This window comes from Rhinolophus ferrumequinum, chromosome 28 (genome assembly GCF_004115265.2).
Source record: "Rhinolophus ferrumequinum isolate MPI-CBG mRhiFer1 chromosome 28, mRhiFer1_v1.p, whole genome shotgun sequence".
NCBI lineage: Eukaryota > Metazoa > Chordata > Mammalia > Chiroptera > Rhinolophidae > Rhinolophus > Rhinolophus ferrumequinum.
The window spans coordinates 3,433,159-3,450,650 of NC_046311.1; the positions used below are offsets into that span (position 1 = coordinate 3,433,159).

The following is a 17,492-nucleotide window of genomic DNA, read 5'->3' on the forward strand; positions in this document are numbered from 1 at the left end:
TAAAATTTATGCTCAAAACTCAGCACGATTTTCACTTCCTAATGACATAATTTTTGTCTGTGAAGGTCTCAAACCAGAGATGAAATATATCGCTACGGTTTGTAGATCCTTAAAAACTCAATGCTTTATAAGAGACCAATAGCAATGTCTGCAAATGGATAAATGTTTCCATGAAGTGTGTGTGTGTGTATTCTAGAAGTGCTTTGATTCGTGAGACAAAGATGGGAAAGAGTAAAACTTCCTCACTCCAGTCTGGTCCATCCTTGACTGAAATATAGAATTTTTTTTTATCAGACTCAGTGGCTGACTTGTACTTATTTCTGTTGGAAACTCTTTAGAGAGATGGGGGATGATGATAACTTACATTTCTTTATGACTCCCAATGCCTTACGGCGTGTTACTGAATAAATTACTCATTCATCCGGTAATCTGACCATCGTCCCCAAAATAATTTTTTCATAATACTGCTGTCAATTTTATTCATGTGTTTTTTTGTGGGTTTTGTTTTGTGCTTATCCCCACTGTTTCACTTAGTTTTACAGCTTATCCATCCTTTTTTTTTTTTTTTAAACCCATGTCTTTTAAGTCTCATTTCTGACTCCATGAAACCTTGAAATAGAATGGTACCCAGGGAAGTTCCCTTTAGGGTTCTACTTGGTCTGTCACTTGAAGTTGACACCAAATCTACAAGCCAGGAAAAGTCAGCTGTCCTCATAACTAATATGCGTATAATTAAATCCACAATTGCTAGCTTGCTGAGGAAAAATCAGTTGGAGAGAATCCAAAGCTTTCCAGAAACCTGTTATACCTGCACACTCTGTCCTTTATTTATCTTGTCTATCATGGACAATTTATTCCTCAGAGAGTTAGTGTGTTCGAAGATAGGGTTCTGCTGGTGTGTTTGGGAGACCCAGGCCTCTCTTAATAATGGGGAAGGCGGGCAAGGCAAGGATTATGTAAAAGCAGAATAAGGAAAGCACACCCTTTGTGGTTGACAGAATTGACCTCAGAGCTATCCTAGTCATGGGGGGTTTTGTTTAGTGGCCGTGGTGACTGTCTGTTGGTTTTCAGACCATGGTGAGAATATCCCGAGAGCTATTGATGCGAACTGCGGTCTCTTGCTTTAGGACCTGATGGCCTCAATGATGTGGCTGGGGACTTCAGGGAAGAGTGAGTTACCTGGACACCGCTTAGAGAATCCTCTGCAGGGATACCACCCAGCACAGATAGAAGAATGGGCTCTCAAGGGGTAAGCATGCTACTCTCTGTTAGATTTAGGGCAGATATTTTGAGAGGGCCCATGTTTGAGTGGTCTCTGGGAATGTTGGTCTCCTGGAGCTCCAGATCGCTGAGAGAATAACTGTTGCCTCCCTGGCTGAAAAAGAAGGACTTCCATTTTTATGGCACTTGTGATTTGCAGATGTCTTTTCTGGCAGATGATATTTATTGTCTTGTTACTACCTCATCATAGCCCTTTGATGTGTGTGTTATCTTCCCCTTTTCCCTTCTCATGACACTGAGACTCAAAGTTAAGTGCCAGAGGTGACAGTCCCACTCAGGTCTTTGTGGAAAATGGAGAGAATATATACACAAGTAATACTGAGGGTGCCAAAAAAATGTATGCACATTTTAAGAAAGGAAAACACTGTATTAAAATTGTAATACTCAATATATACCGATAACAAAAGATGAATACAAATCATGTGTATGCATTTTTTTTGGCACCCCTGGTATAACTCATTGAAGAAAGAGCCATGAAAAATGAAAACAAAAGTCATCCATTCCATCACTGAAGAGTTACTAACCTTCCATATATAGAATTAAAAGCATAATATATAAGCATAAATATACAATTTTAAAACAAGCATATATATAATTAGAAAAAAAAATTGGGGGCAATCGGTTAGCTCAGTTGGTTAGAGCGTGGTGCTGTTAACAACAAGTTTGCCTGTTCGATCCCCACATGGGTCACTGTGAGCTGCGCCCTCCACAACTAGATTGAAACAACTACTTGACTTGGAGCTGATGGGTCCTGGAAAAACACATTTAAATAAATAAAATTTAAAACAAAATTGGGATCATACTGTACATTTAGTTGTACATCCTACTTTCAGCAACAAATATCTTTCTGTACACTAAAAATATTGAGTGCTACAATTTTAGTACAGTTTTCCTTTCTTAAAATGGGTATACATTTTTTTTCGGCATCCTCTGTATATATTTTTAATGGGAGGAAAAGGGCTTTTATTCCTCTGCGTCTGGGGAGATCACCCTCTTTTATCACGTCATCATGGCTGCCCTTTTAATGAGACAAAACCCATTAGAGCTTCTCTGGGTGCTCTCCTCCACCTAGGGAAGGAGGAGGGCTTAGATTTTGGCCAGGCCATGTGTGATTGGTTCAGATTAACATCCTATGTTCATCTTCCTGTGTAGAATTTCTAGACCAAATATAATCTCCCAGCTGGAACAGAAAAAAGAGCCATGGATCCTACAACTCCAAAATTTTGAGGCAAGGACGATCCTAAGGGAAAGTCACACAGGTGAGATGTGAACGTCACGTGGTGGGAGAAGAATTTGGAATGCTGCCCTAGACTTTTGTTCTTACTGATAGAAGTTGAAGTTTGACCTCTTAGACAGTCAGTAATTGACCAAATAAAGGCTCTTTTTAAGTAAGCATTTTACTTTTGGGTTGGATATAACATCTTACAAAGGAGTTTCCCAATTTTGACATACGTAGCCTACTCTTAAAGGATATAAAGGTCAGCTGAAGATTCTCCTGGCCATCTTAAAATAAAAAAAGGGTTTAGACCTGAAATCTATGTAATTTTACTAACAATTGTCACCCAATAAATTTAAAAAAAAAAAGGTTTAGGAATTCATGCTTTTTGAAAACTCAATGAACTTCAATAAACTTTTCACTTTGTGAAAACCAAAGTAGTCAAATTAAGTATAGCCTGTTGCAAAAATGCCAGTTTTAATACTTCTTGCTGCTTTCTGATGTTTGTTCCTGATAACAGATAGCTTTATTCTCTGTTACTTCTGTGAATTTTTCAGACTTCAATAATCAGGTGGAAAAACTCAATCGGGACATTTCTGAGCCAGCAGAACACTCTAGAACATCCTCAGAAACGGCCAACAGAGATACTGCTCATACTCCCAGCTGGGGAGGAAGCTGGGAGAGGGGCCTTGAATTAGAAGGACAACATGGCACCCTCCCAGGAGAGGGCCAGCAGGAGCCCTTTTCACAGGACAAGGACCTAAACAATCTCTTGGACGGATACGTAGGAAAGAAGGCTGTGTGTGCAGAATGTGGAAAAAGCTTTAACCAGAGTTCCTATCTCATCAGACACCTAAGGACCCATACTGGAGAGAGGCCTTATAAATGCATCGAGTGTGGAAAAGGCTTCAAACAGAGTTCAGACCTTGTCACCCATCGCAGAACACACACAGGAGAGAAACCCTACCAATGCAGTGGATGTGAGAAAAAATTCGGCGACAGCTCAACGCTCATCAAACATCAGAGAACCCACACAGGTGAGAGACCTTACGGGTGTCCAGAGTGTGGGAAGACTTTTGGGCGGAAACCACACCTCGTAATGCACCAAAGGACCCACACAGGAGAGAAGCCCTACACGTGCCTCGAATGTCATAAAAGCTTTAGTCGAAGCTCAAATTTCATCACCCATCAGAGGACCCACACGGGAGTGAAGCCTTATGGGTGTAAGGAATGTGGGGAGAGTTTTAGCCAGAGCTCAGATTTGATTAAGCACCAACGAACCCACACAGGAGAACGGCCCTTTAAGTGCCCGGAGTGTGGGAAGGGCTTTCGGGATAGTTCTCATTTTGTAGCTCACATGAGTACTCACTCAGGAGAAAGGCCTTTCGCTTGTCCTTCCTGCCACAAAAGTTTCAGTCAGAGCTCACATCTGGTCACGCACCAGAGGACACACACAGGTGAGAGGCCTTTTAAGTGCGACAACTGTGGAAAAGGCTTCGCTGACAGCTCTGCCCTCATTAAGCACCAACGAATCCACACGGGAGAAAGACCCTATAAATGTGGCGAGTGTGGGAAGAGCTTCAATCAGAGTTCCCACTTCATGACTCATCAACGAATCCACTTAGGGGACAGGCCCTATCGATGTCCTGAATGTGGCAAAAGCTTCAATCAGCGTTCCCATTTCCTAACACACCAGAGAACACACTCCGGAGAAAAACCTTTTCATTGTAGTAAATGTGACAAGAGCTTCCGTCAGAAAGCACATCTTTTATGCCATCAAAACACTCATTTGATTTAGGAAATAATTTATAGTGGTTCTACTGCCCCCTTCCACATTTCCATTCCATTCTTAGAGTGTCCCAAATAGGGAAAAACCTGAACCTGGGCAGTCAGTGGCTCAGGTCGGGGCCTAATCTGTTCTCTCTCTCTCTTATTTTTCTATGTATTAATGGTGAGGATAAACCTATAGCATCCAAATAATGTTCTGAACACAAAAGGCATTCCCTCAGTATGTTTGACTAACTCTTAGGGGAACAGGAGTGTAACGGTTACTGAAAGAGAAGTGAGATTGATGTGACCTAAAGAGCTCATTTAAGCCGCCTAGTACAGTGCCTGGCACAAAGAAGGTGCCCAGTAACTGAATGGTCTCATTATTGTTATAATGATTAATATTTGAGATCTTATATGAAGCCCTCAATATAGTGCCTGGCCTTTAAAAGACACTCATACAAGGTTGGTTGCTTATATCAGCCTTATTTCTCAGTAAGGGATTTATGAGTGCAGACCTACAAGCCCAGGACTTTCAAGAACTTAGGTTGGTTCTAAAAAGATTTGGGGTGTGAACCCACAGATTTGACAAAACAGAAAGCACTCTCCCAACCCGGTGCTATGCAGGCATTAGTCACCGGATGTCTCATTGCCTGCCATGACAAGGCAGAATTATACTAGAGGACGCTTGCGGTCTTGTGACTTAGAGGCTGAAAGAATTTCAGAAGCTCTTGGTACAGCAGTGGCTGAGCTTGCTGCCATCTGCATAGGAAATATCCGGTGACAAACAAGCCAGAGGAACCTGGAGGGGGTCTAATGTTGTGGAAGCAAAAATGCCTGAGAATGTTAAAATGATGTTACATGGACCCCTCCTGGCATTCAGCTGAAGGGCACAACTCTTGTTTTCTAATTTGCTGGGTCATTGGCCCTTTAGTTTTAAGTTAGTGCAGCTCTCTGATCCTTTTAGGGTCATTCGTTTTACGCCCTAGTGCATGCCTATATTTAATTGAAGTACACTGAGGAAGGGCAGCGTGTGGGAAAGAACACTGACTTCATTGAGAAGGTGAGGTGTTTGAGTCCCGTCCCCGACACTTAATTTGGCCAGACTTCCACTGCCTCTCAGGCCCTCCCCTACCTACCTGGCAAGGTTGTAAGGACTTAATACATACATATACGGAGGCGCACAAACACATAAGCACTTTGTTGTTAAACTGTACGGTGTAATATCTCTAAAGTTTAATGTGATAGTTTTGTTGCTAATGTCTTCTTTCCAAGGAACTCTGGCTCATAATTCTCCAGATGGCCCATTTTCTCTCGTAATGAGGGACTTCTTTTTTTGCCTGTTAAAAACCGAAGGCCTGAAAATGCCAAACGATTCATTATGAGTCACATAGTTAACAGAAAAGCCAGAATTTGGCTGCAGGTCTCTGCTTCAGCAAACATGGAACAGACCGGCTCTGGGATTTGTTGATGACTCTGAGATCCTGCACCACTGATGGACGCGTCTTCTATCCAGCAAACCTGTCTGAATTTGAAAGTGATGGAGGGATGTAGCCTGAGTCCCCGGGAGCTTTACAGGAGCCTCGGCTGGGGGTCCTTGATCCTCGAAGAGTAAGAGAGGACAGGTAAGGGCAGATGCAAGGGGTGAAAGGGGTTAAGGAGGGCGTTGGGTATCTAACACTCTAGAAAGAACAGTGGTTGCCTAACGGTTTGTCCTTTCAAGACTTCCTGTGGCAATACAGACTAAATTGTAGATCGTTCTCTTCCATTTTATGGAATGCCATCTGAGTGCTTTAACTTATGGGGCGCAGAGCTCAGCTGATAACCTAAGCTCTTTCTTGGACAGAGTAATTAGATAATTAGATAAATCTGCTAATCTAGCGCAGTGCTTCTCAGAATGTGAACCCAGACCAGCAGCATTAGCAGCTGGGAACTTGTTAGAAATGCAGATTCTAAGTCCCCACCTCAGACTTACTGAATCAGAAACTCTGGGGGTAATACACATGAACTCCAGGGGCAACGTCTCTCCAGGAGTGGACGTGTTTTGGCCACGGGGAGGATGTGGCAAGAGCCAGTATGGAGTTGAGTATGAGATCCCTCCGAAGAGACCTTCTGAGACTTTTGCACTGGATTAATGTAAAACGTTCTGGAAGAGTGTCCCGCAAGCGGGAGCCAGTTAGAGGACCTAAAGGGACACGGAGCTACATTATGAGCACAAGCAGGCAAACCCCCAAACCCAACTAGGAATGTACTGTGAGCTCATCGTCTGATTGATTCTACGTTTAGGAGGCAGGACGTGGAAGCAGCACAGAACCAGGGGTTAGAAGCCCCAGCTTCCGGTTTGGGTGTCATGACTCACTAGCCAACCGTCTTTGGACAGGCCAGTTCATCACTCTAGGTTTCAGTCTACCTGTTAAATCCGAAAAATATCCCTCTGTGTCTAACACTTGACAAATCTGGGGCTCTCACAGACCCCAGTACTCCAGCGCTGAAATTAGCTTGTAATAGAAATTGAGTCTTTTTCCTACCACCTGTTTTTCATCTTGTATACCTACAGAAGCGTCTCTCCTATGAGATGTGAGCTCTTGAGGGGTAATGTGTGACTTCTTTGTGGCTCTGCCACCTCTCCCCTCCCCCTGGCCGTGAGCTAGGACTACCTAAATGGCATTGGTGAGAGTAGAGGGAACTGATTTACCATATTTTCTCTTTATAACTGGGCCATCAGCTTCTTGCTCATGCTGCACATCTCCTCTCTTCTTCACTTCAAAATTCATGGCATCACCAAGCCCTGTCAGTTACCTCTCAGACCTACTATCTCCACTGCCACGCTCTAGTCCCAAATGACCACCATCTCTTACCTGAATTCCTGCAGTGGCCTCCTAACTGATATCCCAGATTTTATTTTCGCTCTAATTCGTCTCACAGAGGCAGAGTGATCTTTAAAAATCCTGACTGTAATCCCATCACCTAGGTGCTTAAAACCAGCAGCACCCGTTGCTTGTAGGGTAACGACCCAAATCTTTAAGCAAGCTACGAGGCCCTCCCCCAGTTTTACCCACACACCACCCAGCCTCTTGTTTGTTTTTTGTTTGTTTGTTTTTTATTTTTTTATTGGGGAAGGAGAACAGGACTTTATTGGGGAACAGTGTGTACTTCTAGGACTTTTTTTCCCAAGTCAAGTTGTTATCCTTTCAATCTTAGTTGTGGAGGGTGCCGTTCAGCTTCAAGTTGCTGTCCTTTCACTCTTAGTTGTGGAGAGTGCAGCTCAGCTCCAGGTCCAATGGCCGTTGCTAGTTGCAGGGGGCAGAGCCCACCATCCCTTGTGGGACTCGAGGAATTGAACCGGCAACCTTGTGGTTGAGAGCCCACTGGCCCATGCGGGAATCGAACCGGCAGCCCTCAGAGTTAGGAGCACGGAGCTCCAACCGCCTGAGCCACCGGGCCGGGCCAGCCCCCACCCAGCCTCTTGTGATACCACCTTTCCCCTCTCACTGAGCTTCAGCCCACCTGCTCTCTTTCTGTTCCTTGATCACACCACGGCCATGTACGCCTTGGAGCCTTGGTGCTGTTTCCTCTGCCCAGAATGTTCCTCACCCAGGGCATTACTGAGGCTGCTTGTCAACCAGGTTTCCGCTTAAAACTCTCCTCCTTTCAGAGACTTTCCCTGATCAATCCCATCTAAAGTAATCCTTCACCCCAACAGTCCCTATCTTATTATCCTCGTTTTTTCATCCAAGTCCTTATGCCTGGCTGACATTTTCTTGTTTACTTAGATAGGAGGGAACCATTTATCTTGTTTACGATTCTTTCCTGGCACCTAAAGCAATGCCTGGCACATAGTATGTTCTCAGTAAATGTTCATTGGATGGATTAATGCATGCATGCTTGTCAGACTCCCACTAATATGTAGTTATTCCCAGAGCTATCATGTCTAGGCTCCTAGACCTTGACTCTCAAGGGTCTCTTAATTTCTGAATTAACATCTAAAGGCCTCTTCTTCCCATTCAACAACTGTTTACTTTTTGATGTCACTGAACACTTGAAATTCCATTTTCCCTTGGTGGCCGTCAGATGGTTCTTCTATATTTCTGGCTACTCCTTGTCAAGTGCCTTCCCTGGGTCCCCTACTTCCCCTCACATGTGCCTCACCACCATCACCCTAACATTCTGACCCTTTACCCTTTACCTTTCTTCTTCTTTCCTGTTCTGCACCCTAATCTTATGACTTCAACCATCATCTCTCAGAACATGGGTCTAGCTCAACCTCACTACTGAAATTCATACATACAAGGCCAGCTGCTTTGGTGGACCCTCCGCAAGGGTGACCTGTTGCTTCCCAAACCCAGAATCCCCAAATTATAGTCAGTATCTTCTCCCAAAGCATCTCTCCTGACATTTCTCTTTCTGCAAATGACTCTGGCATTCTCCTACCGTGTTTCCCTGAAAATAAAACCTAGCTGGACCATCAGCTCTAATGAGTCTTTTGGAGCAAAAATTAATATAAGATATAATATAATATAATATAATATAATATAATATAATATAATATAATATAATAAAGACCGGGTCTTTTTAAATTGTAAAAGCAACACGTGCTTTCTGTAAATTTTTCAAAAACAAAAAAAAATACAGAAGTGCCTAAAGTAAAAAAACAATGGCAATGCCTGTCTCTTCCTCATTCCTTCCGTCTCTCACTCCCCAGATCTCCGCTGTATAACAGCCTGGCATGTCAAGTCCAGGTTAGCTCTTCCTTTCCGTCCCCACTGCCATCATCTGGACTAAAGGGATGGTTTTCCATCTGATCTCCTTGACTTTTCCCGTTAATTCAAATATTTCTTGAGCGCCTACTACACACCAAGTCCTACACCAGACCCTGGAGGTACAAAGACAAATGAGACAGTGAAAGAGGGCCGCATTTAAGAGCTTTGGACTTTGGGCAAGTTACTTACTCTCTCTGACCCTTATTTCCTTATCTGTAAAGTGAGTCCCTTCTTCATGCAGTTGGGTGAGGATTAATGAGACGATACATAGAAAACTAAAGTGAGTCCCTTCTTCATGCAGTTGGGTGAGGATTAATGAGACGATACATAGAAAACTTCATACAGCACCTGGTGTATTGTATCTGCTCCATAAATCTCAATGACAACAATGATGATGATAAGCTTTGTCTTGAGAACGTTTTGAAGAATAGGGATTATGTACATGAAGAAAGATGGGGAACTAGTTTTGGAAAAGGGGAGACAAGCAGTTTAACTGAAATTAGAAGGTTGAGGTAAAGAGTTGGGAGACCAAGGGGTAAGAACGTGGACTTTGTCCTCTGTGAATATTTCTCAAAGTGTGAGCCAAGGACCACCTGCTTTCATAGTCTTACCTGGAGTGCTTGTTCAAAATGCAGATGTAAGGGCCCCACCTCTGACTGAGTTGGTAAATTCACATATTGGAAAAATCGCCTTCAGGGAAAATGAACAAACTTCAAGTTACATGCATCAACACAGATAAGCCTCAAAAACTCAATATTGAGTGCAAAAAATAAGGCAGAAAAATGGACGTAGTAAAGGTCAAAATGCAATAAAGATAAACATCGGCACAGCTAAACACTATATTACTTGAGCAACGAGAAGAACCCAATATAAACTGTCCTGAAAGCAAAGGATTTATCAAGTTCGGGGTAGAGGTTAACAGCAATAAGGGGAGAAGAATGCTAAGTTTCCGTTTCCTAATCTGGGTGCTGAGAACACAGGGTTTCAAAAATTATTCTTTAATATGCATTATTTATATACTTTTTATTTACTTCACAAGAAAAAAAATCAAAAAGGACATAGGAAAACAGAACACTCTTCCAGAGACTGACCTTTTCCACTTAAATCTCATAAAGTTGAATTATACTAAGAAAAAAAAACAATTCAAGTGCCCGGTCCTGAACAGACAGCAGACTAATCCCTTCCATTCTTTCTCAGTCACACACACACACACCTTCTCATTTTTCCTTCAGCTAAGAAACAAACCTTCCCCTTATGTAGTACAAATAAATGTCCAGAAGGTTACGGGCCCACCCTTCTATAATCAGCCAAACTTGGACCTCCCGTCTGAATGCAGGATCCCTGCTACATGAACAATGCACTTGTGAACACTTTTTTTTTCCCTCCCTGAAAGAAATGTTTCCTCAACTTAGATTATTTCCACAGGGTGTGAACATTTTTATGGTTCTTTATATTTGCTGCCAAATCGTTTTCTGAGTGAACTGTACCAGTTTACAACGCTACCAGCAGTAAATAAATGGATACCAACTTCACCACACCCTCTTCCTTGAAAAAGTTTTGCTAATTTGATAGGATTCTTACATATTGTTTTCATTTGCATTTCTTTGATTAGCAGTGAAGCTGAACATTTTTTCATGTTAGCTTCTTTCTTGTATTTCTTCTGTTTGTCTTGTGTGCACTTAGAGTATAGGATTGGAATAAAAAAACTTGACTTTTTGGCTTCAAAAAAGTCACTTACTTTATTTCCTGCTCCCTTCTTTTCCCCTCACTGCTTTTTTTACTTTTTCACTTCATAAGTAATACATGTTCATTTTAGAAATATCAGGGAATACAATTAAGCAAACAAAAAAAAAGTAAAATCACCTGATATCCCACCTTCCAGAAATAACTACCACTGTTTATTGTACATCCTTTTAAACATTTTCTCTAGCAAAAATATAAATATATCACCTAACCTTTCTGAGCCTGTTTCCTCATCTATGAAAAAAAATGAGAATACTCGTTTCCCAAGTTGATAACTAAAAGAGCTGGCATATATGAAAGTGATTTATGAAGTTCAGGGTGTTATATAAAAAGAAGTTGCTGCCCTTCTGACATAAAATACCTTTACTTCGCTAAACAGAATGATGACACTGGTTCCCTGATCAAGCCTGCCCTCTCCAGTACAATTTCTTCTCTCTAGAATGACTTCCTGCCTCAATTCTTCATACTGAGAACAGGTATCCACTCTATTTTTTTTTAAAAATTCAATATGTGAGATACACAAAAGGTATAGAGGGTAGTGCAAAGCATAATCATGTACCTACCACAGAGCTTAAGAAATAAAATTTTGTCAACTGAAAAGAAATCTTTTTACTGATATACTTAAAGGTTCCTGTGAACCCCTCCCCAGTTATAGCCTCTTCCCCAACCCATATTCCTCTCGCCTGAATTTGGTATTTCTCACTCCTATGATTTTACATTTATTTATGTATTCTCTCTCTATATGTTTATAGAGAGATATTGATGTAGATTCCCTAAGCAATGTATGACATTGATTTGCATAAGCTTGTTTAAACTGTATATGAATGGGTATCAAGGTAAATTTCCCCCCTCAATATTACATTTATGAGAGTCACCCATGTCAGTACATGTAGTTGTACTTCATTCATTTCCTCGCTTTAATATTCACTATATAATCAAAACACAGTTTATCTGTTTTCCTGATGATGGCCATTTAGATTATTTCTGGGTTTCGTCATCACAGGCATTTCTGTGATGAACATTTTGGTTTTCTCCTTGTGTACATGTGTAGGAGTTTCTCTGGGTGTATATACCTGGGAATGGAATTCTGAGGCCATAGGTTAAGTGTATCTTGCATATTGCCAAAGTATTCTCCCAGGTAGTTGTACTCATTTCTATTCTCATCAGTAGTGTATAAATATTCCCTTCACTATTTCTTCCTTGTCAACTCTTAGTTTTGTCAGACTTTAAATTGTTTCCAATCTGATTGGCATGGATGACATTGCATTGTGGTTTTAATATGCATCTCTGTTTAGCAGGGAAGTTGAACAACTTTTACAAGTTTATTGGTTGTTCATGTTGCCTCCTCAGGTAATTCTGTGTTCATAGAGTACCCATTCTTCAAAGCCCTTTTAAAACACTCCCTCTCTATGAAATATTTCCAGATCTCCTCCATTAAACAGATGGGATCTCCTTTGGATGTCTATAACCCTTTCTACATGTTGGGTTACACTTACTTTTTATTTCATCTTGGACAGTCAATTGGGTATTTGTCTAAAGGGCAGGGACTATGTTTAACTCAACTTTATGCCCTCGCTAGTACCTAGTGCAAAGCCAACATTTAATAAATCTTTGTTGAGTCCAATCATACCCCTCCCCGATAATAAAATCCTACAGAAGAGAGTTGACTCTCCTTAATGAGAATTTAAGACCCTTACATGGGCTCTGGCATCAACTTTCCTCTCTCGTCTCCTGATATGACCCTGCCTTCTGCCCCAGATACTAGATTCTTTGTCCACAATGAGGCCCTAGTCTGCAAATGTTTGGCTTTTCTCCCTGCAGCTAGGATGGCAAGTCAATCCCACCTGTTTGAGCTGCCCATCAGATTCTTTAAGAGACATTCTAAGGATCCTGAAGCCAGAAGCTTGCTTTTATTTCCCAGCAGGGCTTTTCCTCTGTATCTGTCATTTGCGTACTAAGTACAGGTTAGCTATTATTACTAGTAACCCATTGTCATCCTGTAGATGTTTAAAAGCATGTCGACCTATGCAGGGAACCCAGCCTGTGCAGGCTCGTCTCAGGATCCAGTCTGGATCCTGAAGGAGTCTGTTGTTCTTTCCCCAGCTGCCTCTCTTTTTACATACTTTCATCTGGCTCATGGTTCCTAACTATGTCTCCTGATGGGCCCTTATATCTATCCTTGAGTCTGCACTGGTGCCTATGGTCTATTCTAATCCCAGCCCAGAAACTAATGCCCCAATTCCATTCTGCGCTGACTTCCTGGCTTCCTCCCACAACTTCCTGGAGGAGCTAGGGAAGAATCTGCTTCTAAGCTCACTGAAGTCATGTAAGTCATTGACGATCAAGTTAGTTGCTGTTGTAGATCTGAGATCCCTGTTTCCTTTCCGGCTGCTGGCCAGGTGGTCACTGTCAGCTACTCAAGGCTGCTCTCAGGTTGTTTCCATGTGGTCTCCTCCTTCTTTAAAACCAGCAATGACCCATCGAAGTCTCTTTGACGTCTGCTACCAGCTGGGGAAAACTTTCTTTTAAAGGGCTCATGTGATTAACTGAATAATCTCCCGATCTTAAAATCAACTGATTAGTAACCTTAATTATTACATTGGCAAGATCCCTTCAAAACAGTACCTAGATTGGTATTCGATTGAATAACCAAGGATTGGAAATCTTGGGCAGCCATCTTAGAATTTTGCCTACCGCAGCATAGCACAGTCCCCTGAAAAGCTATCCCTTGAGGTCCTTGACACTTGATCTTCATGAGTGTTGAGAAGCTGTCGCCTTTTTTACACGACGCAGATATCCAAACTGATCCCTATGTACTCTCATACAGGACAAGCGATCAAGTGAGTCAGAATGTGTCCTAGGGAATCCATCCTTCCAGAAAATTTCTACATAAACTATATAAAAAGCAAATTTAAAAATTCTAACGGTAAGGGTGGTACATTCGTTAACTATTCACTCTGAGTTTATTTACCCAAATTTCTGTCTTTGAGGTATTAATGGCCTGTCTGGGCAGATGGACAGGCAAATAACTACAGTGGTACCTCAGTTTTCGAACGTCTCCATTGACAAAATTTTGGTTTACGAATGCTGTAAACCCCGAAGTAAATGCTTCGGTTTTCGAACACGACTCAGAAGTCGAACGTGTCACACGGCTTCCACTGAGTGCAAGATCCTGAGGCCTAGCTCTTGGCTGTTTTTGAATGTTTCAGAACTCGTGGATTACGTTAGAAAACCGGGGTACCGCTGTAATTCTAATTCAATGAGCTTAGTGCCAGATAAGGTCACACACTTCCTGGAATTGAAGACACCTTTGATTGTGGGATACAGCATCAAATTCTAACAGCTTTTTGGACATTAAGAATATCCTCTCAAATATATATGTTTAAAAAATCTTGATTGACAGTAGCAGACATTTATCACTGGAATTACTTCCTAGCATCTTTAACTCAATGTTGGAGCCCAGCATTTTGTGAAGAGTCTAACTTTATTGGGATCCACTCAGTCATTTGTAAAATGTGAATCTGTCATCGGTTCCAACTGTGAAAGTTCTTTAACCTTTTCTGAGAATTTAGTTAAACTCATACATCTGCAAGCAATGATAATTGTTACTTTTTCATGGACTTCTCTCTCTATCTGGTATCTGGCTAGTTCCTTTTAATAGTGATTTCAGAAATATTCAAATGTGAAAAAAAGTGGGACTTATTTTTGAAGAGCTATGGTTTCTAAAATGCTACTGGGAAATAAATGAGGAAGTGAATAATTTAGCTTGGGGCAGGAGGTGACATTTGAGTTGGGTCTGGGAAGTTGAGTAGGAATTTCCCAGGTAGATAAGAGGCTAAAAGATATTCCAGGACCAAAGAAACCTCTATTTTGGTGCTTATCTGAAGCTATCCTGTTAATACTACTCCATTCCTGTGAGTCTGTAAATTCTTCAGGTCATGAACCAATTCTATCTCCCCAAATTATTTCTCTTTTTGATTTTTATTTATTTTTATTTTTTATTTTTATTTTTTTAAGATTTTAATGGGGAAGGGGAACAAGGCTTTATTGGGGAACAGTGTGTACTTCGAGGACTTTTTTTTTTTCCAAGTCAAGTTGTTGTCCTTTCAGTCTTAGTTGTGGAAGGCACAGCTCAGCTCCAGGTCCAGTTGCCGTTGCTAGTTGCAGGGGGCGCAGCCCACCATCCCTTGCGGGAGTCAAGGAATCGAACTGGCAACCTTGTGGTTGAGAGCCGACTGGCCCATATGGGAATCGAACTTCGGAGTTAGGAACACAGAGCTCCAACTGCCTGAACCACCGGGCTGGCCCCTGATTTTCATTTTTTCATTTCATATTTACCAACTTTATATTTACAGTTAACCTACAAAATATCATTTTGAGTAGCTCATTGTAGAAAACTTGGAGGAAGCAAATAAACAAATCCCGCACAAATCCACTGTAAGTCCCCCACCTGGAGAAACTTCTGTTAATATATTGATGTATATGCTTCAAGACTTTTTTCTATTCATATGTGCATCTATATCTATATACTTTTAGAGCAAAAAATCGTATCATAATATATGTGTTAGTTCATAATTTGTTATTTTCATTTAACCATCATATTAGAAGTATTGATCGTTGTTTGCTGACCCAACCACTGAAGGAAGTAATGCTCAGCTCACAGTTTTCTACGGCTGTATCTCCTACCACAGAGACATGCCCAGGGAGTGAAAGGATGAGCCGGGCCAATCATATGCCACTAGGTCATGGAATTGGGCAACTGAGATTATCCTCAATGGAGCTGATGGTGTAAGGATGCAATGGCCTTGACTTAAAGTTATGGCAAACCAGATAGAAGCCAGGGTTTTGGGGGAGCAGAAAAAATTGAAATGGAAGAAGAAGTCAAAGAGAAGAGGGTAGAGCAGACCGGTGGAGAAGCAAAGATGCCCAGAGGGACAAACAGACAAATCCAACGCCTTCAATCTTTCATTCATCCTGTTTTTTGTTGCCCTGGTTCCAGTCCATATGCATCTTTATTATAAATGCTTTCCTTTTGGCCATTTTTTCTCTAGAGGTAAAACAAGTGGGTCTCTATTCCTTGTAACCATTTAACCTGATTAGAACCACACATTGTCACTGTTATCACTGTATGTCATTCCATTGTGTGGAGGTGCCATCACTGATTTAAACATCCAGTGATGGGTGTTTAAGACATTTCCAAGGACCATCTTCATCACTAATTTTTGCACTTTACAAAACAATTTCATTATGATCGATTCTAACAGGTGGAATTCCTTATTTGAAGGACAGCTACATAATGCTAAGTTGGACTTCAGAAAGCTTGTGTCAATTTACAGCCCACCAGCAGGGCATGGCAGTGGTTGCTTTTGCAGCTCTTTGCCAATAATGTCAATTAACAAAACAAGACAAAACAAACAAACAAAAAAGACGTTGCTACTCTGACGAGATGTGGTAAGTGGCCAGTTATGATCTTAATGTGTGTTTCTCTGAATCTTGTGTTTACTGACCAGACATGAAGGCTTTATCATTAGAGGGGCCTGGGTTTGAGTTCCAGCTCTGCCTCTTGCTGTGTGGCTTCAGTTGAATTACTTAGTTCTCCATTTTCTCATCTCTAAATTGGAGATGATAATGGTTCTTATTTTATAGGATTACTATGGGGCTCAGATAAGAAAATAAATACAAAACATTTAGTCCAGTAAGCCTCAGTACACTTCAGTTACTGTACTTATGAAGAGTGACTTAATTTGTGACCATCAGGTAAAGCTATGTGAGATATCTGAAACTCACTAGGATGTAGGATGTTGATTTAAATACCTGTTAAAATTGTATGGTTCTAGGAATAAGAAAGAATGCAAAAGCCCAGTAGGTTCATAATCTTTATCATTAGAGAGGAAATACATTTACCTATTTGGCTAGCACTCATTACAAAAGTCTTTAGAATTAAAATAAAAACATATGTACATATCTCAAAAGCCAAGAAATATGAAATAAAATCAAAAGATAAACTGTGTAGGTAGGATTTGCAGGTTTCTAAGAGTAGTCAGAGGATGAGGCAATGAAAGACATAAAAGACATTTGGAACACTGAGAAGAATGGCTCTGAAAGCCTGCATCTCTAGGACTTGTCTGGTAGAAACCACTGATCAAAACTAATCTGAATTGCCCAGGTTGGAAACTGTCTTAACAGCTGTCTTTCAACTCAGAGAAGCTTTAGAATTAAGTATAGGACGGCTTAATGAGGTAAGAACTATGTGATTAATATGTTTGGGTTAAGAAGAAATATGTGCATATTTTACATTTTATACACTTGCAATGTTTAAGAAAATTTGGCTTATTAGAGTTACAGCCTTGTAACTCTTATTTTAAATGTATATTTGAATTAGTTTTAGACTAGATTTTGAGTTCAAATTTTGATAAGTTTACACATGGAACTGGGCCATCTAACAGAACTTTAGATTCATTATATTTGTAAGTTCATCTGATTTATAATTATTATTAAGCCTTGAACACGTTCTAGGTCAAACAATTGAAGAAATTAAAAAGAAAAGCTATTACGTTTATAGACATGATTTTTAATGTTTGAAGATGTTGAATTAACTAAGCTTGTGAATTGGACCAAGAATTATTAAAAGTTTCTGAAAAGTGGTAAAATATGCTAGACTTAACTGAGCACTTCTATTAATAGAGAAATACAGCAGGAGCAGGCTCAGCGTTCGACACATTCAA

The 17,492-nt window shown here is 40.9% G+C and overlaps 2 protein-coding genes across 7 annotated transcripts in view; both read left to right on the forward strand.

Annotated features, from left to right (window-relative positions):
* The window catches only part of ZNF774 (zinc finger protein 774), a 33,474-nt gene extending 27,712 nt beyond the window's left edge, over positions 1-5,762 (forward strand). For 5 of the 6 annotated variants that reach the window (XM_033100049.1, XM_033100050.1, XM_033100051.1 and 2 more), the window contains 3 exons: positions 1,128-1,249; positions 2,434-2,540; positions 3,055-5,762. In XM_033100049.1, the coding sequence (XP_032955940.1) occupies positions 1,128-1,249; positions 2,434-2,540; positions 3,055-4,295 (1,470 nt within the window). In that variant the 3' untranslated portion in view covers positions 4,296-5,762. The remainder of the gene's footprint in view (positions 1-1,127; positions 1,250-2,433; positions 2,541-3,054) is intronic. The other variant, XM_033100053.1, reaches the window with a different exon arrangement.
* Positions 5,763-11,224: 5,462 nt separating this feature from the next.
* Positions 11,225-17,492, forward strand: part of IQGAP1 (IQ motif containing GTPase activating protein 1) — an 89,592-nt gene continuing 83,324 nt past the window's right edge. The window contains exon 1 of the mRNA XM_033100043.1: positions 11,225-11,243. The gene's annotated coding sequence lies outside the window, so the exon portion shown is untranslated. The remainder of the gene's footprint in view (positions 11,244-17,492) is intronic.